Here is a 26,515-nt window from a genome sequence, read left to right on the forward strand (position 1 = left end):
GGTCGCCCTTTTTTTCGGTCACAGTAATGATCAGCTAAAATACTGGCCCTTAGATCGCGCAAATTAACAGCCAGTATAGGCCCCTAGTTCGCGCAAATTAACGGCCAGTATGTCACAAATCATGTCATGTACAAATACTGATAGGGTAAGTGTATAGGAATTAGTGTCTCTTTGCTTTGAGAGATCACTTAGTAAGAACGATAATATTATTAAAATGTTTGTAACCAACACAATAAAATACGGGTTGAAATATTTGCGTTGATACTAATATCTTCATAACGTAATAATTAAAAATATTAACTAAATAATAAGAACATATTCTGATCTTGGAATTTTGAAATAATTTTTATTTTAGAAATGTCAAAAAATGTATTTTAGTTATGTATAATCATCGATGCCAAAGGATTTAAAAATAAACAAGCGTTTTTGAGAGGCTTTTCTTCAATTTCTTCAAAACTATCATTAATAATCTTTAGAAAAAAAGTGTATTTAAGCAAAAATGGTTGCACACTCCCCATAACGATAAATCAATATTTCAAAAAAAAGAATCAAAATAATAATCTTGCATCATCTGACAATTCTCGGTGTGTTGCAACCATTGTTATTGCGCCATTAAAATACAATATACATGTAAATCATATAACCCTGTAATAGGAGATGGCATTGCAGCGACATATACTGTTTCGTTTGTTTGTATAAAAATTCACATGTGAATGTGTGTAATCAGTTTACTGAACGGAGTAAGTTCAAGTAACTGCAGACTGTTGAACTTTTTAAATTGGTTAAAAATAAATGCACACGTGCATACCTAGTGGACGTGCGTTCTCCGGAAAATAAATGGGACATCTGGTGGATTATGAATGCTTGGGTTATTACTAATATAATAATTTGAAACGCGGAACAACACGCAAAAGTTGGTATTAGTATTCTATTTCCAAACTAGATAAAACATCTGACCAAGTTTGGTGTAGATCGGATGACAACAACTTGAATTAGAGAGCGGACACTTGATACGGACCGACAGACCGATCGACCGACAGACAAGCTCACTCCTATAAACCCCCCTAAACTTCGTTTGTGGGAGTATAATAAGGCATACCGCTAACTATTGGACAATTTGAACGATTGGATACAATGGACATTGAAATATTGCGTACAAGAGTTTGCCTTGATTTTTTTGGTATTTGGATATTTTAATTCCAGTAGCTCGCCAGTAAGTACCGGATTTCTTAACATTCAGGTTAAAGTGTACAACCCATGTCCAGATGCAACTTACATACGGATGTATTTCACTGAAAAGCAACAGGAGGCACACCAAACAATAGTAAAATAAAATAGTTTTAATAAAATTAACAAACAGAATACACTTCAATCAACTATGTATACATGTATTTTATTTAATCTATACATTTTTAAAATAAAACAAAATAACGATGCAGGGTCAATCGCCGGCTACATGAAACATAGACACATATCAACACATCAGCACCACAGGTATCCATGGGACAATATTTGAGTGTAACTACTCGAGTTAACATAGAAATTCAAATGAATAATACAGTTTTTTTACGGACGTTAACCTCTGAAAGAGTTATGCATTATATATATGTAAAACGGAACAAAATATACATCGTCAAATTCATTGCTTTGCACAAAACTGTAGCAACAAAACAAAACATGATGGCTGACAACGCAATCCTTGCAGTATAAGGCCTGTTTAAAGACCATTTAGGTCAAAAACAAAAACATGCACGTTTGTAAAGTCAAAATGCATTGTGTTCGAATAAGTGCAGAGTGATAACAAAAACAGTGTGAAACCCAAACACGACTTCCTTGTTTACACACGAAAATCTGTATCAAATTGGACAGTTCTTTTCTCCCAGACAAGATTTATACTATCTTGGTAAATATGTGGCCATTTGTATTTCATGAAAACAGACAAAGCATTAAGATCCGGTTAAAGATACGGTTTACTTAAACTACATGTAGTTATATATGATATCATTTTTATATTTTTAAGATGTTTGCATGCACTATCGATGGTATTTTATAACAACACCGCCGTCTTTACAACCCTTAAGGTAAATCTCGTGATCCGTATAAATAGTATACACCAGATCATTCAATGAATAGTATTAAAGGGGCCTTTTCACGTTTTGGTAAATGGTCAAAATATAAAAAAAAGTTTCAGAATCGCAAATTTTCGTTGTAGTTATGATATTTGTGAGGAAGCAGTAATAGTGAACATTTACCATGCTCTAAAATATCCATTATATGCATCTTTTGACGATTTAAAAACCTGAAAATTATAAAACGTTGCAACGCGAAAAGATTGAATAATTTGGAGAGTTCTGTTGTTGTCGTTATATTTTGTGATACTACAATGATTGCTTAAATATAAAGTATAAAATACATCACTCATTGCATGAGTATGGATGGCCGAGTGGTCTAAGTGATAAACTTTTGCTCCAGGGGTCAGTGATTCGAGCCCAGATGAGGGTTACTTTTTTTGCTTTCTTTAATTTTATTCTTGCTCTTTTTTTACTGGAGCTTTTTACATCCAATGTTTACATTAACACTATAAAGCATTTAATGAAAAACTTCAATACATGCCAAAATCTGTGAAAAGGCCCCTTTAAAAAAAATGTTGTTGTTGTTTCGGCTGGACAGTTAACATTCATTACATCAAGCATTTTTTTTAAATTTACTTTTGTGAAAAGTTATTGAGAAAAAATACTCAATATAATCATGGCAACGATATGGCTGAGACAGGAATTTTGTGAAGTAAAGAGTGAAAATCACAGCTCTTACTGCACTTGAGCAGTTGCAATACGCTAATTTCATTCAAATTCGAATGCATATATATAGTTTCCATTTCGCGTCACCAGCACGCGCTCGTTCTGTCTGTCGAAGCAGACGGACACAGGACTAGTGACGTCATCGCTCGGCTTGACGACTTCGCCGCCTTTCTCCCCATTCTTCCCGATCATGACCACATTGTGTGACAAGATGCCGGTAACCAGAAGATTTCCAGAGCCGTCCGTGCAGACGCCGTAGGCCCCTTTTACCTCTGACCCCTTATAGCGCCACAGCAGCCGACCTTCCTTGTTTAATGTCACGACCCCTTTTCTACTGTCCGCAACGTGGATCCGGTTCCCGTCATCGCTCGTGGTGATATCGCGACTTTCCGAGAATATCACATCGTCGTGTTGATCCCTCTCGATGGTTCGCACGTGCTTCCCGTCTAATGTGTACACTAACACGCGCTGGCTGCCGTCGGATATGTACATCTCACCGTCGGCAAGCGCCAGGCCGAAGCAATTGTGATCTACTTCGACAAAACGCTTTATTGTCAATTCTTCGTCGCTCTGTACGAAACAAATCGTTCTGTTACTAAGACTTGCCGCGACCTCCGTCTCATTAACTCTGTACAGGGATCGTGGGGAGGCCGGGAGAGGGCATTTTGCTATAATGTTGTAGTTCATTTTGTCCATTAATTTGAGCGAGTTGTTTGCATTGTCTGCTAACACTATGTTACCATTGCCATCTATGCAGGACCCCCAGATAATACAGTTTTCGTCACCGTCCAGCTTTACGTCATACTTTTCACAGCTTTTCACAACCGCGAACTTAGGTTTTTGGTCTCGTATGAACCCAAGACCGGGTAAACTGTTGAGAAACGACGTTATCGTGGAATCGTTTCGATAGAAAATCTTCGTTTTAGCCGTCGTCTGCTTTATTTGTTTTATTAGAGACTCATAATCTAACACTACATGTTTACCGAACGTCTGACTGACCAGTAACCTTGATTTGTTACCATCTGCGATCTGAAGCTGCAGTGACCTCTCTTCAGCACTGACCTTTAGGGTCAAGGCCTTTGTAATCTCGGCTTCAACTTGATTAACAAGGTCTTTGTGTCTCGCCTCTACATCGTGTATAGTCTTCTGCTCGATTTTATCGATCACCTTTTTCAGATACAACCGGAAGTCCCTGATGGTTTCCATGGCAACCTGTTTAGAAGAGTCAAGGTCAGAGATTACCGTCTGACACATGGCGATGACGTCATCGATATTTCGCGTGGTGGCCCGGACGTCCGTCTGAGTTTTTTCTACTCCGACCATATCTACGGTTTCTTGAGCAATGTCTGGAACGTAGTGTATATCCCCGCATAACCTGAAATGGATATGAGGATAACGTAAGCAAGACGATTTTAAACCTCAAACTATCACATTAATCTCCCTTATGTCGTCGTGCTGTAAATCAGGAGAAGCCGAACGACCGTCGTAATTGTACGGACTGAGGGATATGTATCCTGTTTTATTGTAGATCATACGAAAACTTAAGGACAAGCGTTGAAGCTGAAAAATAGACGTGTACATCAATATGACTGAAATACACTGCAGATAACCTTAGTTGAATTGATCACAACAGCCAATTAAGATAACGACTGTTAACTTTTGGATTAGGTTATTTAGGAATATTTATTTTGGACCCTTTAATCACTGTGTGTATATTGAACAACAATCTGAGTTGGCGCATTGAGAAACTATATATGCTATATTTACAAAGGCTTCATATAAAAAGCAACTGCATCAGCCATTAATTACTCTTGGCACTTATCCCATAGCAACCGATTAACGTGCACGCTAGTTAATTGGGGACACTAACTATTAAAACTAGTTATATCTCAACCATTAATGTCTAGCATGGTAACATGTCACATAACTATTTCTGCGGTTGGCTTCGGAACAAATTCTAGCAAACCTTAATGTTGCATACCACACTGTAGTACGCATGTAATGTTGGCGTGTACTCAATTAAATGAATGTCAATGAAACAAACAATAAAAATTGGCCGTGCTCTGTGAAAAGGGGTTTTAATGCATGTGCGAAGTGTCTATAAAGTAACACTTTCCGCTTTTTTTTGGTATTTTCCGTTAAAGAAAGTCTCAACTTAGCAAGAATCTAGATGAGGTGGACAGTGTCGTCCCTGATAAGCCTGTGCGGACTACACAGGGACGACACTTTACGCACATGCATTAAACCCCATTTTCACAGTGCGCGGCTCAATGACATGGAAAACAGCTAGAGATTGACACAACTGCATTGTAATCGTTGGATACAATAATCGATAGAAAACAAATACATGCTTAATATGAAAGAGTGCCTCCAACAGTATACATGATTCGCTCTGGGAAAACGGGGCCTACTGCATGTGCGTACAAGGTAGTCACAGATTAGCCTGTGCAGTCCGCACAGTCTCTGGATGTGTCACGTACAGCTTGTTTGTTTTTGTTTACAAAAAATATCTGGTAGTTATTTCGATTATTTGTGTTAAATCTTCATTATTGTATCGCTCGCAAGTAAAACAGTAATGGATTTCACTTTGAATTTTAATTCTATACACAGATTACGATGCTTTTCTGTTTCTTTCCATGGTTTTTACCACGAATTTGAAGTGACTTGATTGAATAGTGAAAGCGTGTAATACAGCTGAAATCGTGAAAGCGTGTAATACATATGCACTATGAATGGATTGGATTGTGAAACCGTGTAATACATCTGCACTATGAATGGATTGGATTATGAAACCGTGTAATACATCTGCACTATGAATGGATTGGATTATGAAACCGTGTAATACATCTGCACTATGAATGGATTGGATTGTGAAGCCGTGTAATACAACTGCACAACGAATGTATTGGATTGTGAAACCGTGTAATACATCTGCACTATGAATGGATTGGATTGTGAAACCGTGTAATACATCTGCACTATGAATGGATTGGATTGTGAAACCGTGTAATACATCTGCCCTATGAATGGATTTGATTGTGAAACCGTGTTAATTCACAGTTGTTTCAAATTGAACTTTGAAGTTTTTTATTTTTTCCAATTAACTTACCCTATGTACATGTGTAAGTTCATGCGAAAATGCACAGCGCTGCTCGATTGGTATTACGCTGCTCACCAGGTATCGGGTTTCTTGGGGTGGGACTGCACACGTTAAACAATCATTTGTCAATCTGCTTTGTTAAGTTTTGAATTCCAAAGCACGGTTTTAAGTGTATGTAGATAACAAATATCTGACTCTGACTAATTGATTTACCGATTGACATTGACATAGGCGGTTTGTATGGAACGCCAAAACTGACTTTTGTTTAAAGAAACTGATATGTTTGGTTAGTTGTCGTATAGTTGAGTCAAGTCGACAATTTGAGGAGTTAAGTTGATATTGTTGCGTCAAATTTGCTTAACAACGTAAAGCCCAGAATTCATTCCGTTGAGCAAAGTTGGCATAAGTTTTAGCAAAGCTGTGTCGAATTGGCATAATACGTAGTAAATTTGACATAATGTTGTATCAATATGGTATAATGTTCAGTAAATTTGACACGAAGTTTAAGCGAAATCGCATAATATTGAGTTCAGTTGTTGGCATATGATTTAGTCTTTTTGGCATTTGGTTGAGTCTATATGAAATGGGGTTTAGTTATTAGCGTTGTGTTTCGTCAAAAGGCAAGTCGATGGAGTCAAGTTGTCATTACGCTGGGTACAATTTACATTGGATTGGTTTAATTGGCATTATATAGCAAAAAGTATGATATATTATGTTTAAAGGGTATTTACTTGAAGTAAAGTCAGTGCATTTTAATGTTGCGTTCCAGAAATAAAACATTCGACCAATATAACTCACTGTTAAGTGGTATGGTTCTTATGCTTGGTAAGGATTATAGCACACTACAAAACGTTATAGTGTCTGATGATTTAATACCGATTTTAACACTACATCTCACACCAATGACTAGGCAAAAAATAAAAACCGCTTAACGTGTATTACGTTTGATATATACGGAATATTACGCTAGTCAATTGTTCCAAGAGTTTGTACCACTCGAGTGGCTTGTGTGATGACGTATCACACGAGAGGCGGAGCCTCGAGTGTGATGCGAAATAGCACAAGCCACGAGAGTGATACAAACTCTTGGAACAATTTACTAGCGTGATATTTCTTTTGTTAGATACAACAACTAACAAAAACAGTAAACAATTGTTGTTTTACTTTAACAAAACTGACAAAACAATGACTAAAACGGTACGCCATAGTTTATTTAAGACGCGTATGAATACAGTTTATGTAAATTAACGTGTAAACATTCGAACCGGGAAAACACAGGTTTCTGACACGCTTTCCTTAATGCCATCCAATGTTTATAACAATTAAGTTGACAACTTTAATCCGATGTTTATAACAAAAACGTTGAAACAATATGCACTTCCACTTCTTCCATGTCTTTATCGAAATTTAGTTTAAACCACACTATTTTATTGTATTCCTATCGAAATATACATTTATGAATGATAAACACACACTCCAAAATACGTTTTGAATTCGTTCGATGTTTTTAACAAATAGTTTACTGTTAAAAAACACCACGTCCGACATGTCCTTAAATTCCATAGAGTTTAGAAAAAACAATTGTGTTTCGTCACAGAAATGAAGTCACACGATGTACTAAGTAATATATTTCGTAATATAAAATATTTCCACTTTCGGTGCGCGTAATGTGACGTCATTAAATGGGTCGAAGTAGTCCGGCTAGTATGGTAATACGGAATTGGAAACAGCGAGTAGCTTAATACGGGATTTTAACAGGTATATAATAAAACCTAATGCTGACTTAGTTTAAACCTATTTATTTTAGCTCGATTGCATCGAAAGCTCTTGAGTCCGTTTCCTGGGCATATAATCAGTCCTTGGTGTTTTCGGGGAACATCTAGAGAACGCTCAACGAGTGGGGATCGAACACGTGGGTCGTGACCTCCCGATCACTAGGCAGACACCTTATCAATGACGCCGCGGCGAACTCAAATGCTACATGTAATACTGACTTCACTCAGTATGATGACAACCAAACCCAGCATAATGTCTGGACTCAACCTAATGTGAACTTCACCAGCCAACGTGCAGATTTGACCCGATCGAATACTAACGTGACTCAAAATAATGAAAACTGGACGCAAACTTAATCACATTTGACCCAAATCAATGGCAACTTGACTTTAAATAATGCAAATCTGAATAAACGTAATGCCAACTTGACCAAAATATGTCAGATAGACTAAACCTAATTATAACTTAACCTAACATAAGGTTAACTTGACTTAACCTAGTGTTAACTCAACAAAATGTCAACTTTACAGAACATTATGCCAACTTCACTCAACCAATTTTTTTAACGCTGTTAAATACTAACTAGACTCAATATAACTTATATTTCAAATATACTCAATCTAATACCAACCTGACCCAACATAATGTCAATTTGACTCAACCCTATGCCATCTTGACTTCACTTTATGCCGTTTTCACCAAAAGGACTCAATCTTATGTCAACTTGACCTCACACAATGCACGATTGACTCAAAATAATAATGCCATCTTAATATTACATAATGCCATTTTCATCCTACATTATGACATTTGGACCAAACAAACTGTCAAATTGACTCAACCAAATAGCAAATTGACTAAACCAAATGTATACAAGAATACAAGAAAATGTATACAAAAATTAACCGTAAGCAAACATGCCTCAGCCTTATCCTATTTTGACTTCACGTCGTGCCAATTTGACCTAATATAATGTCATCACCAATCATCATAACGCAAACATGACTCGAGGTTATACCAACTTACCAAGCAAATCTGTTAATCTCAACAAAATACAGCTAGTTTTGGCGTTCCTTAGGTTGGAGGCGGAGACATGGTACTTGGTACGTTTATAATGTTTACAACGTCAAACCATGACGCTATATCCTAACAACGTACGAGCAGTACATTATAACGCAGGCTTCAGCACCATTCAAGATGCCGTGTGAGCCTCGCCCTTGTGAAAATGGGGTTTAAGGCATGTGAAGTCCGCAAAAGCTGATCTGGGACGACGCTTTCCTACGGAATCCGGATAGTGCCATCTATAATCTCGCACTTCTTTCATCAAGGGCGACACTAGACACACGAAGCGATACTTTATTTTTCTTGACAGTCGCGGCGACGCACGATATTTTTCTTGACAGTCGCGGCGACGCACGAAATATTTGAACACGATATATCGCTTTTTGGGCTACCTATACAAGGGAAATATATCGTGTTAAAATATCGTGCGCCGCCGCGACTGTCAAGAAAAATATCGTGCGTCGCCGCGACTGCCAATAACAATATCGTGCGTCGCCGCGACTGTCAATAAAAATATCAAGTATCGCTTCGCGTGTCTTGTGTCGCCCTTGATGAAAGAAGTGCGAGATTATAGATGGCACTATCCGGATTCCGTACTTTCCGCCTAGACAGGATTTCCGTTTAGCAGACTTTCTTTAAACAATTTTATAAAAGCGGATGGCACATCTGGGACGACACTTTACGCGCATGTATTAAGACCTGCTTTTCCTCAGCGATATTCATATCATTAAGCATTATGAAAATTCAGCGTACGTGGTTTAATGCAATCGCACGAATCACCCGTCAGATTGTGCAAATCATTTTTATAATCTAATCGATTAAATGCAGGGTGGACGTGTTTACCCTCACCACAGCAGTTTTTCATTCTTTCGATATATTTATTTAGTGAACAGTGTTTGCGAGGCGTCTTAAGTGAGTCCTAACAATAGTAGTCTATACAATAAATCAAATTAAGATCGCGCTATTGAGTTCTGTTACAAATAAAGTTATAAACACAAGGTAAATTCTATAACGATACATTCAGCTGGCATGTATGTTAATGTTTCAAGGTCCCCGACACCTTTTGCTACAAGTGTCGATCGCTACACATGCGGCTCCCTGAAATCATTATGCTCAGATTATCACAGGCTCAGACCCATTTGCATGTTCACAGTTCGTGTTTGCCTCGTCGCCATTATTGGGAAAATAATGAGCTCAAGCTGGGGATTGAACCCCTGACCTCCAGAGTGGTAGTCAGACACTTTAACCACGTCGCTAAAGAGCTAGCCTAACATGGTTTTGGAAGTGACCTTAAATTACTACAAATGTATATTATTACATCGGGCTTACATGAACCCAATCCAACAATTTATAATGTATCAAATACTATTTTTATAATGCGCTTTTTAGCGATATAAATATGAAATATACTTAATATCAAGACTATGTTATTAATGTTCTATGCATAAATGAACAAGACAATCGAAGCAATAATTTCCGTATGGTTACACACTCATTATTGATTATCTGTCTACTTAATACCATTCACTAACAGTTAAGACTTTGAATAAGAAGCTCGAAATATCTTACTTATAGTGGGGCAGAAAACACAGGGAGCACGCGACCACGTCATGGTTCCGACAATACATGTCGATTAGCTTCGCCGGATGTTTTGGACAGTACTCGATCGGCAGCACTGGCGCGCCATCCGCTTCCGGCGCCCGGGTGGCGCGCAGCTCCTCGATGTTGACCAACAGGTGCGTCTCGAGAGCGGCAAAGTAGCCGTGCATCGTCTCGCAATGGTCGCAGATGTACTGGCTGCACTGCCAACAGTATTTCGTGGCAACTTTCATTTTGGATTGTTTCTTGCATGCCTCACAGTTTATCTCCTCTTTCTGAGCGATCCCATTTTCCAGGCCGTCCACTTCCGTTTCAACCGGAAACTCGCTATTCATTGTAGTGTATTGAAAATCTACTCCGTTCGTATGTTCTAGACCAAGCTTCCCCGGATCTGACATTGAATGATTTAATTTGACGTGATTTGAAATCCCCGTATCTAAGTGTCCGTTATCAATCCTTTCGTGATTGATCTTTTCTTCTTGAAATTCTAATATTCCGCGATTTGATTTCACCGCAACTAACGGATCCAAATGCTCACGGTCTGATTTTCCCGGATCTGATTGATCTAATATCTCGCCGTCTGATTTTCCCGGATATGATAAATCTGATTTTTGTCCCTGCGACTCCATTCCACAATGTCATGTACGACTGAAGTGGACTGAAACATATATACACACTTACTGACATCACACAACATACTTAAAACAAACGGTTGTAATCCGGATTTCCATTTTTGTGGAAAACCCCATTAAATTAGTCGGTAGAAACAACAATGACCGACTTTATCCGCCAATTGTAGTTGCATTCAAATGATTACGGTTGATTCGCGTTTTGATTTTGAAAGGATTTTTAACTTGTTAGCTGTGTTTGTATAGACGGATTAGTGTGTTATTTCCGCTTTCAATCCCATCCCGAATTAATCGCGGATTGCGCTTTCATGGTTATTGAAAATTCCACTAATTGATCTGTACAAACAATGCTGGTCCATTCTATCCTCATATGTAAGTTTCGTTCAAATAACGATTTATACGAGGTGTGATTTTGAAATGATTATAAAAGGCTTCGCTTTGTTTTGCGATTAATGGGTTTTTCCAAAAGAGTCTTTCAAACCAAGTACGGTACTCAAGCGTCGAGTTACCAGTACAGAGGCGTATCTCATATTAATTGCAAACTAAAACAGAGTGTACCGATATATCTGCTCTTTTACTAATTATATCATTTTATTTATGTATGCATATCAAATTTATGTACATTTATTAAATGCATAATCAATTTATCTTGAATTAGATAGCCATGCATATAAATACAACGCCCTTTTTAAATCTTTTCTATGTGTATTTTTAGTATCGAGATATCAAGACTCCTGCTGTACGCGAATTGCCTAACAGTTCATGTACAAACACACAGATATTATTATTGGGTAAGCACAATTGTTATAGTAATGAGACGCACACGCGGTATTGTTATGTTATACTTAGTAATCGTAACATTATTACCTTCTCCGATTTTCAGTTGAACAAGTCAAGTTTTTTCATTGGCAAATACATTAGTACATAGCCAAACAACATGCATTGGACATGTAACAGAAGTGAAGTAAACATTCCTTATAATATCGGTGGTTGTAAAGAACAGAACAGTGTAAAGTGTTTTCGAAACATTATGTTAAATGAAAACAAACACATATATACATGCTATTTCAAACACGAGGCGATATAAGCTTTATTTTTAATAATTCTTTCAAGCAAATAGCGTGCACCATATACATGTACACTTAAACTGTTAGATCGAGCATATATTATTATGAGATTAATACAGCCAATTAAAATACGAATCGTTATGCAAGATTTGTTCAATGAAATTGTATTTACCCTTTCAATGTAAGATGATATCCTTTCAGCAACCATTTCACTCCATACTTAACCGTATAACAACGCCTTTGTATCCCATTTGATAAAATTGCACACACACACACACGTGGTATAATTGAAGGGTAGAAACGAAATAATATTTATATTTTATCTTTTCACGATCCTAGTTAAGGTGCAAGTATCTTATCCATAGTAAATACGCAGCGGACAAAAACTTGGTTTCGAATTAATTTCCTTACTATATATGAACCTCGTATACTGGTAACATGTAATGATGTATGTGCTATTGGTGTATGTCCGCACTTTCGATTTGCTCTGGTTAACCGTGGTTTAAAGTAACTCTAATGTTGTATAGTAGACGTGCTGGTAGAACGACTATGAAACAACTAGTATTAGGCAGTCTACATGTGTAACACCGTGACTGTTAGTAGATTACCCAATGTAAACGCAATACGGAACATGAAGTAATGTAATTGACGGGCAAGTATATGGCTACAGCTTGTATAGGTTTACGGATTGTACGTTGTAAAAATGACGCTTTACAATACTCTTGAGCTAATTAACACAGAGCTTAAATCAATGTGCAGGCCCGTAGCCTGAGCTCTGAACAGGGGGTGCGAATTTTCCCATCAACGATTGTAATTGAGCAACGAAGTGGCGAAGCGGTAGGTGGTGGAGGGGGTGTCCCCCTCCTGCAATTGGGGATTTTGGAGGTCCTCCCCCTAGAAAATGTTGAATATGAAAAGTAAAATCCTGCATTCTGGTGGCTTTTTATCTGTTTTGAGAGACTGAAGTTATAGAGCATTTTTATATGAAAATTCACTTTCATTGACTATACTCAGTGACTGATCGACATGAATATGATATAACTTACATGTATTCCCCACTGCCGTTTTTCAATAACCACCTTTTTCGATCAGTCACGGAAATACATTATTTTATACCCGAAGCTAGTATGCGCGCACACACGTTGTTTACATATGCAACAACACGTTCATAGAATATAAAATCAACAATAAGAACGGTATACAATATCATTACTTATTGGAATCTTGATAAAATTGGTGTATTCATCCATTACACAATTCAACCATTCCTAGATCAAGCAAATTAAATTGAAATATTTGACTTTTGTCAAAACAACTGTTTGTCTGCTACTACGGATAGAACCCGATGCTTAGCATTGCTCTAAACGTGCTAATAGTGTATTGTACAACAGGCACTGATTAACAAAACTGGGTCTTCTCTAATTTGCATCAAAACTAAACAACTATTTTTAACAAATTAGTTATCTTTTTTTCAAACGAATTTCAGAATATAACACTTAAGGCTTCATTAAGACCCTATAGTCACAAACTACTGGTCCTATCGTCTCAAAGTCCTTATAAATGTATAATAGGACGTTGAAGAAAAGATGAACTTATTTGCCCATATGTTCAAGATCCGTCACAGTTAATGAACATTAAACGTTAAAATCCACCTGATCATATACGTTATATCGTTTTAAATTCATTATAACAACTGTTTAAGAGTAGGGCATATTTCCTAGAGTCAAGTTTGACATAATTAAAACATTGTGGGCAGTTCTGTATCTGGAGTAGGACGGATGCCATAAGGTGTTGGTAAACTACAAAATAGCTACATCGCTTTGTAGAAATGATTTGTTTTCTTGCCATACAACAACAAAAAATTATCCTGTCTTGAGCATAGCTGATATTTTTTGCTTGAAAACCCTTTAGGTACATGTACTCCGAAAATGGTTGTAAGGGGATATAACAAAAAGACAAAAAAAACGCAATCCGTCGAAAATGCTGTGTACAATGTGTAAATGTTATAAATAGTGGTATAATGCAAAATTATTAACTCAGTAGTCTTCGGCAATAGTCGACGGGTGTCTTTTGATTTCCGTCATTTTCGGAAGCTGGCATTACATTCCGTTAATAATAATCTAAAATGTACTCTCTTTCCTGTCGGTAGCATATTGAATTCAACATTATTGTAACGCTTAAATACGAAGACTCACTGGATTCCGGGAAAAGATAAATAATCGTTTTGCGTAGAATGAAGTTGCGTGCATCTTATAGTACAAATATTTGTTTACTCGTCAAAAAAGTGCACCCAACGCCCCTCCCCCCTCCCCCCCCTGGCTACGGGTATGATGTGTACAATAGACACGTCTGAAGTACAGGTGTTCATGATAATGATTTATAAACAATGTGGCTAGATAAGAAAACAGCATACCTTGCGTGTTCCATTCATTTTTTGGACTTATTGTGTTGCTTTTAATTTCCTTTGGAACGTTTAGTGTGAGTACAGCTTGAAGACGTAAGCGTCAATGAAACGTTCATGACGTCATGTTGCCAAAAGACGCGTGTCAAATACTATTTTTTGTAACTGCGTCTTCTCAAAGACATATCGGACTTATTTGAGGCTGCACAGAAGAGCGTTATGACAATTTATTTTGAGGAAAATCTGGACACCTAAAGTTGAACTACAAGAAGAATAATTGAATGTACATTATAAACAGAACAACGTTCTTTTACAAGATCTTAATTATACACCATGGCTATCCCTCTATAAGAAATGTTTTATCCAATAATAAGTTTAATGAAATTTATCTTCTTATCGTTGAACACTCCTGTGAATAAATGCATTTAAAATGTAACCCCAAGGGACAGGTCTGTTTTGTACCAAAACGGGCGTAGTTTGAACAAACATGGTGTACGACAGCTTCCAGTATCTACTAACTAATTAAATTAAGTTTGCGCTAGGCTATGGAAAACCCAATTCAATTTCCAGTTTAATATTAAATCACCATCAATTTTGCAAACTATCCGTACGATTTTGAAATAGGCTCTTCCGTATTGGTATAACTTAAACCCCTAACAATTAAACTTTTAAGTCTATTAAAGGGATCTTTTCACGCTTTGGTAAATTGACAAAATTGAAAAAAATTGTTTCAGATTCGCAAATTTTCGTTTTAGTTATGATATTTGTGAGAAAACAGTAATACTGAACATTTACCATGGTCTAATATAGCCATTATATGCATCTTTTGACGATTTTAAAACCTAAAAATTATAAAGCGTTGCAACGCGAAACGATTGAATAATTTGGAGAGTTCTGTTTTTGTCGTTAAATTTTGTGAAACTACGAAGAATGCTTATATAAGGTATAAAATACGTCAAGTATGTGTACTCGGCGGAATAGCTCAGTAGGCTAAAGCGTTTTTACTTCAGGACCCTGGCAAGACTTCAGGGGTCACTGGTTCGAAACCTGCTCCGGGCAATGTTCTTTTCCTTTTTTTAATTTTATTCTTGATTTTTTACTGGAGTTTTTACGATCCAATGTTTACATTTATCAATATAAAGCATTTAATGAATAAGTTAAAAAATGCCAAAATCTGTGAAAAGGCCCCTTTAAGCAGCAAAGGTAAACACGTTGCCACAGGTAAATGCTATGCCCACGGCCAGTAAAGTCTAATAAATAATCAGCCTTATGTAATAGTGACAACGATACACAGCTTCGGGCCGAAAATGAAATCAAATCTTTGCAAAGTTCAAAAAGTCAATCGCTTCAACGACAAGCGGTAGGCAAGCTGTCACCAAATAGTCTTTACATATTTATTTTAAAGGCCGTTTGTCGCGTTTAGTTTTTTCCCCATATCTGGTTGTCTGAAAATCGGGAGTTCTTTATAATAAACTCGAAAATGGTTCCAAAAGTATTGTCTTTGCTTGGATTCAGTATGTATACGTTGTATGTAAGTACATGTAACAACTGTCATTTTGTTATCACTGCTTTACTTGTTAGTTCGTCCAGGAACCTTGTGTTAAGATGCAAACGGGTAATACTTTATTTCATAATTTATTACATGTCGTTTCAGAGTCGCAAACATTGTAAACGCAAGTTTCTCTTTTTTCGGTCAATAGTGCACGATTTGAGGTTCACATACTTATATACTAAACAAATAGTGCATTAAGAAGAGTTGTCAAATGGCCAAGTATCGACTAAGGACGACAATAATTTGTTGATTTACCAATACATTTAGATTAACAAATATTATACTACGATGATTTGATGAAGAAATATTTTTTAAGCTTTGCTCGGATTGGATTTTTCTATGTTGTGTTGTTAATACGTAATTTTACAACGCAAAATTATTCAATGTCTTTAGTGTGATCTTTTGATTTCAGATTATAATAATCTAGATTTTTTCTTTCTGATTGTGATGATCAGAACTGTTTGTTGACGGCACTGTCAATAAATTGATAAGACTTCATGGCTTCCTGCCTTTAATATGTACAACGTCATCAAATATAGAACATTTTACTACAATTTGAGAAATCTTATGATATAGCGACACGCTTTGGTAGTTTTCACTTCTTTTCATACACACAACTACCGATCATGTGGACGAAACATTATTTCAGTTTTCGATATATGCTGTTAACAGTGTGCGTTTATTGAAACCGTGAATGAAGCATTTGTTGTGACCAGTTGGTATATAAGGTATTATTTCACCGGATTAAATTTCGGACAAGATGTCGGACCCCAACAGGAAGTTGATAACCGTTATGCTCGTGCTAGTCTGGATATCCATGGTAAGTAAACACGTGCCCCTCATCATGCTCATGTTGCAACGTAAAATCAGAGAGAAGCACCGCAGACGCGTTGTTTGATCGGCATGTTCTTTAAACATACCGCGGTTTGATCGTGTTACGTATTAGCGGTTGATTGAAATATGTTTCTGTTCAGACAGTTTTATAATGTACTGCAGACGATGGCGAGTTTAGAGGTACTACAATAAAACATGTTTTGCGGAAATGGGATATTTATAACGGTGCACATTTACGAGTTGTCTAATTCTGATACAGATCGGTTTAAGATCATACGTCTATGAAGTTATGCAGGACTGCATATTACCATTAATATACACATGTAGCTCTCTGAACTGGGTTATATCTGTTTTCATAAGTTCACTTAAGTGGCGTAGATATTTATTTTGAAAGAACCACTACCCACAAAACGAGTTGAGTCAGATTTGCATACATGTTTTGAGCATCGGTTACGGTCAAATGTATTGTACCTTTACCCCGGCTACTGCATGTGGACGGGGTGGAAATTTCATGTAAATGCAATGTGACACCACAAGAACAGGTATGTTCAAAGGTGTTTAATCGAGTGAAATTGAACATTGTCGTATAATAATAAGAGTATGTTAAATAGCTTTCGGTTTATACAACCAATCCCAATAATTAGGTGTATTGCGAGTGCCCATACTTGCAATTGAGTACTCATCTATTATAATCATCTGCGCTATGTTTTCATTGACATCCATATATGAGACCAGACTGTATACTTTTAAACAAAAAATAAACATTGAAAATAAAATCGTTTGCATAAAAACAATTGAATTAAGGTGGACAGATATCGAACGTTTGTTCCAAATAATAACCGTGTCAGATGCTCTTTATATACATGCAAGTCTTTAGTTATAAAATAGCTCTAAGATAGCTTCCTTTGATGTCACCTGCTGCTCTTATCTCGTGACTGCCGTATGTACATACATCACGTGAATATGAAGACTTTGTTAACGAGATGTTTGGCGTATTCTCTTATATATAACGTCAAGGTCATTCTGATTTATGTAGATAGATTTAGCAATAAGTCATTAAAGTGCAATAACTTTTGTTATGTAACAATATTAAATTAAAAACAACAATCATTATGATCATGAAACAACTCTATCCCTGTTCATTGTACAAGGGGAATCACTACGTAATACCTTTTAAACTGCAATCATTCAAAGTTGTCTACCGTGTCTCGTTTCAGTTAACGAAAGATCAACGGTAGTCCTATATTTCACGACGACACTGATCATAAAGATCTGTTTTTGAGTGTCTATAAAACCGTATCGTTACTTAAGATATTGAAAAGGTATTGCATAAGACTGGGACGATGTTTATGTGCTTTGAAACTTTATAACACAACCCAGATTTATAAAACTATGCGTTTATATTTTTGTTTACTGTAATACTTTTTTTTTCCGCACACAGTCATGTTAGTGCTGACAACCATAAATGCGGATATCGAACGTATTCTAACATTCTAATAGCAAAAACCGTTGCATGGCTTTGTGAACATAATATGTTTATGTATTTGTTAAGCTTGAACATCAAATAAACATGGTTCCCATTTTATAAGTACGATTTCATATTCGACCTAATCTATATCCAGGGCATGTTTTTCGAGGTCGGAGGACCCACTATGGTTGATCTACGCATGAAGTACAACACTTCTTCCGCCGACATTGCGCGCTCAGTCTCCGCCCAGGGTTTCGGGATATTCGCCGGCGCGCTTGCAGGCGGGCTTGTCATAGACGCCATGAGGACGTGGAAGTTCCTTGTGGTGACGCTGGCGGAAACCATAGCAATTGTCGCCGTCATCTTGATGCCCTTCGTCGCCTCCCTGACCTGGCTCTGGGTCATGTTCTTTTCGGTCGGAACAGCCGCAGGGCTTATCAACGTCGGTAAGTGCCTGTCTATCGTCTCACGTTATACATATACTAGTACATGTATAACGTTTGTTTGCTTTCAGGGTACTATTTGTGAAAACAAATTATCAGTCAAGTAACTTAACAGTTTTTTTTACCCATTCCATAACTTTTCTCATGGATGCGTGGAACTGGGGTTAAGAAATCAACATTCTTACGCCATTTTTGATTTCAATAAATGCGTCGAGGATTTCAAACGTAATTTGTACAGGATGCTTATGGCCTTTATATACAAATGACCAGGGTCTTCAAGTTTGTGAGCTGTCTTGACCCGAGCTGATGCAATGTATACATCAACAATGTCAGTGCGGTGTATGCTTAGACAAAGTGTTTTCAACAAAAGGTCACGGTCGAAATGTGCAAATGCAGACAAGATTGATACATTTAATTATTTTCCTCAAAATGCGAAACTGTTGAAGATGTACGATTGAAGAGTTTTCTGAACAAGATTATTTATTGGATTTTGTGGAATATCCATTTTAATTGACAAGTGATCATAGAAAATGATATTTTCCGGAGTCGCGCACAAATCCACCAAATCCAACAATTTTTAAAATTATATTTTATGCTTACAAATAAATATTGTTTTGTATTTTTGCCATTCCGGTCAATATAATTCCCAGTTGGGCGCCCCAAATTGTTATTACATGTATCTTCAAATGAAGCTTATCCGTATGTTTTGGTTACAATACACTAAATGATCGCTTCATGTAGGGCTGTACTCTCTAAAAAAAATATCATAGTTGACAGGAAGGCATGTTTTACACTTTTTACCATTATTCGGGTGTTATCTTGCGGAGATAATGGTAGGGCATGAATAGGTGTTCACTACTGAATCCCTGAAATATGATACACTTGAAGACTATAGTAAACCATTGCACTAGAAAAGGTTACATTCCACTAAGAAACGGCCGAAAAAAAAAGTTGCAAAAACAGTCGATTTTGATTTGTGTCAAGTTCTTTCTTGCATTGTACATGACATATCTTTTTTATTGCATAAATCGATTCCGTTTAGAATGGCCTTTAAGAAAAGGTATGGTTATGGGGGTCTCTATGTGCAAACTGTTGCATTTATTTTCGCTCAAAGTTGTCGCTTTTACATTGAATTATATAGAAAAACTATTTAGTGTCTTATGACCTTTTTATAAACATTCAATGCACAGTAGTCGACCTTGGTAAAATTGGGGGTCACAATGGGAAACCAAATTATATCTAATAATAGTTCCGGTAAAACAATGAAAATTATCGACAAGATTGATACATTTAATTATGTTCCTCAAAATGCAAAAAAAGCTGTTTAAGATGTACGCTGGAAGAGTGTTCTGGACATGATTAATTATAGGCTAACCTTGTTGTCTTCTTTGATTATTCCGTAATTTCAATGTGACTGAATTGGCAGATGGGTTTGGAAAACACGATGTCGGATTCGGATCAGCACAACTTCGGATTTAAAATACTTTAAAATAACGCTAGTTAAAATAATCCCAGCTCCAATGCCTTCTGGGTTTTATCAGTACCCTCGAGACATTGTACCATGGTTACCAGCTCCATTGCCTGCTTGGTTTTATCAGTACCCTTGAGACATTTTACCATGGTTACCAGCGCCAATGCATGCTGGGTTTTATCAGTACCCTCGAGACATGTACCATGGTTACCAGCTCCAATGCCTGCTGAGTTTTATCAGTACCCTAGAGACATTGTTCCATGGTTACCAGCTCCAATGCCTGCTGGATTTTATCAGAACCCTAGAGACATTGTTCCATGGTTACCAGCTCCAATGCCTGCTGGATTTTATCAAAACCCTAGAGACATTGTTCCATGGTTACCAGCTCCAATGCCTGCTGAGTTTTATCAGAACCCTAGAGACATTGTTCCATGGTTACCAGCTCCAATGCTCGCTTTTATCAGAACCCTGATCAAAAATACTAAGGCATGTACTATATCACATGTATAAACAATGTTTTCTTAACGAGTTTAAAAAATAATCAGTATTTATTAGCTTTAACTGTACTATAAAAAAGTCAATACTGTTTATATTCAAATCTGTTTTATGATTTAATACGATGTATGTGATCAAATTATAATCAAATAAAAAAAATTCAAAGAAGTAAATATTGATCAGGCTGTTGATAACAATATTGGTTATTATTTATCCGGTGATTTATCATGAAATTTCATCATTTAACATGACATAAAATGTGTACGTAAATACATACGAGTTAAGGTAGTATGTCAGACAGGGGTATGTTTGGTCAATGTTACAATACGACGAATACAAACCAAAATATGAGCATACAAGTTAAGTTAATACTACCGCTGCTAGCGAAATATGATCTATGTAGAATGTGTGTTTATGTTCTGTTTGTAACAAATAACCAAATTATGTATGATTGAAAACAAATCAAAATATTTGCAAAAGATAATCTTGTTTGGATTGTAAAACAATGCGAATAATATGATTCTTATGTTTCATCATATAACAATGTTAAAGCAATAAAGGCTGCTAGCACATAGTTACCATTTAATTTCGTTGCAGCCGGCCAGCGGATGTTGATAGAAATGTGGCGAGACGAGGCCGCATCTCCCATGCACGTCATTCAAATGGGCTTCGGAATTGGCGCTCTGATAGCACCACTCATTATTAATCCATTCCTCGCCGTTTTGGAGTTAAAATCAGACGGTCTCGTCAATGCATCGAGCAATGATGCCACCCTCCCAGGCGGCAGTGAATTGACCGTCATTAAAGAATCCCGAGTGGACGTTGCTTTTGTCACCATCGGTCTGTGCTCGGCGACACTAGCGCTACCGTTTTTCTTTTACCCCTTCGTGAAGTGCTTCCGGCGCCACAAGGACAAGTATCAGAACATTGACGAAACGGAAGAGAGCACTGTTGCGCCTGCGAAGAACGGGATTGTTAAGCGGGTGCTGATTATTCTGAACCCAGCGTCTTACGCTGACGGGAATTTTACGTTCGGACTCACTGTGTTTGTGTTCATCATTCTTTTGTACATAAATCTCGTAGGTGGGGAACAGATGTTCGGAAATTTCGTGCGCACATTCTCTGTGGATGAACTTCAATTCGCCCGTACAGAGGCTTCATATCTTGACACAGTTTTCTGGGGCAGCTTCACGATTGGGCGACTCGCAGGCTCCGTTTTAGCTTACCTTATTTCAATACGCAAGCTATTTCTGTTGGATTTATTTATGAACCTTTTAGCTATAACCTTCGCGGATATTTTCGCAACGCGAGGGAAGAACTTTTTATGGGCATCCACTGCAGTAGTCGGTTTCTTCATTGCGCCGCTCTTTCCGGCCGGTATCGCGTACGTTAATACGCAGATAGAGGTTGGTGGAATGGTGCTGACGCTGGTTATGTTCGCCACAGGCTTCGGTCAACTTCTCTATATTTGGATTGAGGGCGTTCTTTACGTAGCGTATGGACCTAGGACGATTCTCTACGCTCTGCAATTCTCTGCAATATTCGTGTTCCTTATCTCAGTTATATTTGTCGCAATAAGTTGGACACGAAAGCGATACGTGAACAATGAGGACCAAACGCTGGTTGTGACGTCGGGTCATGACGTCAAGATGACGTCGGATTTGCGGTACAGTGATTTGAGCACTAGTAACTGACATGATTATGATATTTTAACAGTGCGTACTTGTTATACATAGATGTACGTAATAATGATATTTTTCAGTGTTAATTGTTTACTATAATCATCGAAAATATTGATTATGAACTATAATGTTCTTCTGGTCGTGCAACGACTCTTAAAGATGTCCAATACAAACGAAGTTAAACAGTTGAATACCCTGCGTTGTTAGATACCCTGATGTGTCGTTAACAGCGTTATTTATGTTAGCCGAAATCATCATAATTAAAAAGGTTTAGAGGTCACTAAACAGTGTTTGTTCTTATTTGTTTTATTAGAAATAAGACGCAGTGGACGTACTTTATGTAAACTCTGTGGTATTAACAACAATGGAGTTGATAAGTAAATGTTATCCCCAAGCTTAAAGTGAGAACACATACAATAATATTCCTAGATAGTATATACGGTGTTTAGATCGGATTTAGAGGTGGAAGCCCCGTCCCTAACCACCACCACTAAACTCGTTACACAACAAATGCAACACAAGTGTCCACTTTATTTAAATGGATCTTTTCACGGTTTGGTAAATTGACAAAATTGGAAAAAGTTGTTTCTGATTTGCAAATTTTCAGTTTAGTTATGATATTTGTGAGGAAACAGTATTACTGAACATTTGCCATTGTCTAATGTAGCCATTATATGCATCTTTGGACGATTTAAAAACCTAAAAATTATAAAGCGTTGCAACGCGAAACGATTGAATAATTTGGAGAGTTCTGTTGTTGTCGTTTAAATTTGTGAAACTACGAAGATTGCTTATATAAGGTATAAAATACGCGTCTTAAGTATGCTTGGCAGGATAGCTCAGTTGGTTAATGCGTTTTACTTTAGGTTTCCGAGGGTCACTGGTTCGAACCCTGCTGCGGGTTCTTTTTTTTTTCTTTTTTTAAATTTGATTTTTTACTGGAGCTTTAAAAATTTAATATTTACATTTATCAATATAAAGCATTTAATGACAAACTTCAAAACATGCCAAAATCTGTGAAAAGGCCCCTTTAATGGTTACACATTCGATGCATTTAAAAATGTATGCATGCAATGAACCTTATTTTTTATAACATTGTAATTGTCAGTTGTTTTATGAATGAAGTAAATACAAATTTTAAAATGGCGTATGAATGGAGGAAATACAACATTTAAAATGGCGAAGTTAATAAAATAGTTTGTTCTTTGTGTATATGATCATACAGAAGATGGTTGGAAAATTGATTAAACAGCTAAGATGATTTTAAATAAGGAAACTGTGGGTGCCTTGTAAACTTGTGCTTTACATGCCTACCAGCCTTTACACTTCTACTTCATGTACAAAGCGGACTATTTTTTTGGCCTTTCACTTCCGGTTGAATGTCACATGTAGAATATTAATAGCAAATATTTATAGCAATAAAGGCTTTGTAAAAATATAGCCGGTTGGCGCCGTAGAGTATTAGCAATGAATAATCTGTTAGAATATGCTCAGGTTGTGGCTGGGGATAAATAGCAATAAAGGCTCTCTTAGAATATGGTCGGACTGGTTCCGTAGATACATAGAAATTAAGGCTCCCTGTGGATATTATCGGGTTAGTGTCTTTTCTTTATTGCATTTAAGGCTCTCGTATGATATTGTTGTGGTTGAGCCGTAGATAAATATCAATACAGGCTTTCTTGGACTATATAGCAAATAGCAATTAAGGATCACTACGACTACGTCGTAATGGTGCCGAAGATAAATAGCAAAAAAGGCCTCCTATGAATATGGTCGGGTTGGTGTTTTTTATTTCGTAGAATACGGTCGGGTTGGCTCTGTATTAACCCATTTATGCCTAGCATCCTGAAAAAAGGCCTTGGCAACCAGCGTAGACCCAGATGAGATGCCGCATGATGCGGCGTCTCATCAGGGTCTGCGCTGTTTGCTTAAAGGAATTTCTGTAAGAAATTTTCTAAATATAGAAATAAATAATACTAGACATCCCTAATTTTAGAAATAAATTGATCCAATTTAGAAGGATGGGAGAGTCCACTAGGCATAAATGGGTTAATAAAGGTCCTCTTGGGATATGATTGTGCCGGCGTCGTAGATAAATAGCTTAAAAAAAATTAATGATCAATTCGACTACGCTTTGATGATGCCGTATATTGAAAACAATTAAGGCTTATTAAAGGGGTCTTTTCACGTTTTGGTAAATTGATAAAATTTTAAAAACTGGTTTCAGAATCGCAAATTTTCGATATAATTATAATATTTGTGAGGAAACAGTAATACTGAACATTTACCATGCTCTAAAATAGCCATTATATGCATCTTTTGATGATTTAAAAACCTGAAAATTATACATCGTTGCAACGCGAAACGATTGAATAATTCGGAGAGTTCTGTTGTTGTCGTTATATTTTGTGAAACTACGAGGATTGCTTATATATACATGTAGTATAAAATACATCCTGCACTGTATGCGGAAGGATGGTTGAGGCGTCTAACTGGTAGACTTTTTACTCCAGGGGTCAGTGGTTCGAGCCCTGTTGAGGGTTACTTTATTTCTCTTTTTAAATTTAATTCTTGCTTTTTTTACTGGAGCTTTTTAGAGCAAATGTTTACATTTATCAATAGAAAGCATTTAATGACAAGTATCAAAACATGCCAAAAAAAATCTGTGAAAAGGCCCCTTTAAAAGCTGGTCGGGTTCGGTTTTATTTCTACTTAAATGTTGACTCGACATAAACTTAGTCAATAAGTGGTACAATTTGAAGATAACTCTTCCATATCGTTATACCTTGAACCCCGACCATTTTAACTTAAAGCCATGGGTAAATCACGATCCCTCAAGCGTATACGATGTTCAGTAAAATATAAAAACCACATGAGAACTATATAAAAATGGAAACATATTCACAGCTGCGTGCTGCAAATAAACTCATTTCAGAGCTTTCTTGTATGTTAATCGTCGCTGTACACGAGCTGTTGCTCAATAGTAATATCTCATTTGTTTTTAAGGCTGTTTCTCGCTTTATGTTTGTGTCTAATATCTGTTTTTCTTTAAATCTTAAATTGTGTTCTTTATAATTGCCTCGACAATCGGTGCCAATACTGTCGACGTTGATCTTTTTATTTTGTATGCAAAATATTAAAATGGCCCTTTCACGAGCACTACTTTGCTTTACAGATCGAACAGGCAGTTCAAGTATAGATTAAATGGTAAGGCATTATTGCATTCTTTTTAAGTTATATTAGGAATTATTATCGATTACTCGTTTTTTTGGTCAATAAGCATGTGCAGCAGTTAATCGACAAAGTATTGACAAAGAAAGAAAACTTGTTCAATAACTTATAAATAAAGATGATTAAAAAAATTTTAATGTTAATATTATTTGATACAAAAATACATTTTAAGCTATCCTTGAGTTCCGATTTTCTATTTCGTATTGTTAATAAGTAGTTTTACAATGTTATGCTTTTCTTTGTCATAAGGGTGATGGATAAAAGGGGCCTTTCACGTTTTGGTTAATTTACAAAATTAAAAAAAGTTTTTTCAGATTCGCATTTTTTTTCGTTTTAGTAATGATATTTGTGAGGGAACAGTAATACTGAACATTTACCATGCTCTAAAATAGCAATTATATACATCTTTAACAACCTGAAAATTATAAAGCGTTGCAACGCGAAACGATTGAATAATTTGGAGAGCTCTGTTGTTGTCGTTATATTTTGTGAAATTACGAGGAATGCTTATATAAAGTATAAAATACATGTGCCATTGTATGAGCACGGATGGCCGAGTGGTCTAAATGTTAGACTTTTACTCCAGGACTCCAGGGGTCAGTGGTTCGAGCCATGTTTAGGGTTACCTTTTTTCTTTTTTTAAAATTTTATTCTGTATTATTTACTGGTGCATTTTAGATCAAATGTTAACATTAAGCAATATAAAGCATTTAATGACATTCTTCAAAACATGGCAAAATCTGTGAAAAGGCCGCTTTTATTTCATCTTATAATCATCAATATAAAGTTATTATTCTAACTGGTAAGAAATGGGTTGTTGACAAACCAGCCAATTCAGTAGTCGACATAAGGCCACGGATTTCTTTCTTTAATGTACAACTTCAACCGATATAGAACATCTATGATT

The 26,515-nt window shown here is 36.7% G+C and overlaps 2 protein-coding genes across 3 annotated transcripts; one reads left to right on the plus strand and one right to left on the minus strand.

The window, feature by feature from the left end:
* Positions 1–1,325: 1,325 nt before the first annotated feature.
* Positions 1,326–14,593, minus strand: LOC127853620 (uncharacterized). Of its 2 annotated transcripts, none has more exons than XM_052388290.1 (3): positions 14,445–14,593; positions 10,306–10,993; positions 1,326–4,173 (listed from the first exon to the last, which is right to left on the minus strand). In XM_052388290.1, the coding sequence occupies exons 2-3, from the start codon at positions 10,962–10,964 to the stop codon at positions 2,841–2,843; spliced, it is 1,992 nt and encodes a 663-aa protein (XP_052244250.1). In that variant the 5' UTR covers positions 10,965–10,993; positions 14,445–14,593; the 3' UTR covers positions 1,326–2,840. The 2 variants fall into 2 exon arrangements, with proteins under 2 accessions (XP_052244250.1, XP_052244249.1); XM_052388289.1 differs by lacking the exon at positions 14,445–14,593 and adding an exon at positions 12,204–12,624.
* Positions 14,594–16,402: 1,809 nt separating this feature from the next.
* LOC127853643 (sodium-dependent glucose transporter 1-like) lies at positions 16,403–22,662 on the plus strand. Its single transcript, XM_052388331.1, has 3 exons — positions 16,403–16,804; positions 18,441–18,732; positions 21,293–22,662. Exons 1-3 carry the CDS (start codon positions 16,745–16,747, stop codon positions 22,387–22,389), a joined length of 1,449 nt encoding a protein of 482 aa, XP_052244291.1. The 5' UTR covers positions 16,403–16,744; the 3' UTR covers positions 22,390–22,662.
* The last annotated feature ends 3,853 nt before the right edge of the window (positions 22,663–26,515 follow it).

Source organism: Dreissena polymorpha, chromosome 12 (assembly GCF_020536995.1).
Source record: "Dreissena polymorpha isolate Duluth1 chromosome 12, UMN_Dpol_1.0, whole genome shotgun sequence".
Classification (NCBI taxonomy): domain Eukaryota; kingdom Metazoa; phylum Mollusca; class Bivalvia; order Myida; family Dreissenidae; genus Dreissena; species Dreissena polymorpha.

Bases quoted from the DNA above. Each gene is read 5' to 3' on its own strand.
- LOC127853643 (XM_052388331.1), top strand. From the start codon at position 16,745: ATGTCGGACCCCAACAGGAAGTTGATAACCGTTATGCTCGTGCTAGTC. The intron at 16,805-18,440 runs GTAAGTAAACAC...ATCTATATCCAG, and splicing joins TGCTAGTCTGGATATCCATG to GGCATGTTTTTCGAGGTCGG. The intron at 18,733-21,292 runs GTAAGTGCCTGT...ATTTCGTTGCAG, and splicing joins CGCAGGGCTTATCAACGTCG to CCGGCCAGCGGATGTTGATA.
- LOC127853620 (XM_052388290.1), bottom strand. From the start codon at position 10,964: ATGGAGTCGCAGGGACAAAAATCAGATTTATCATATCCGGGAAAATCA. The intron at 4,174-10,305 runs GTAAGATATTTC...TATCCATTTCAG, and splicing joins TGTTTTCTGCCCCACTATAA to GTTATGCGGGGATATACACT.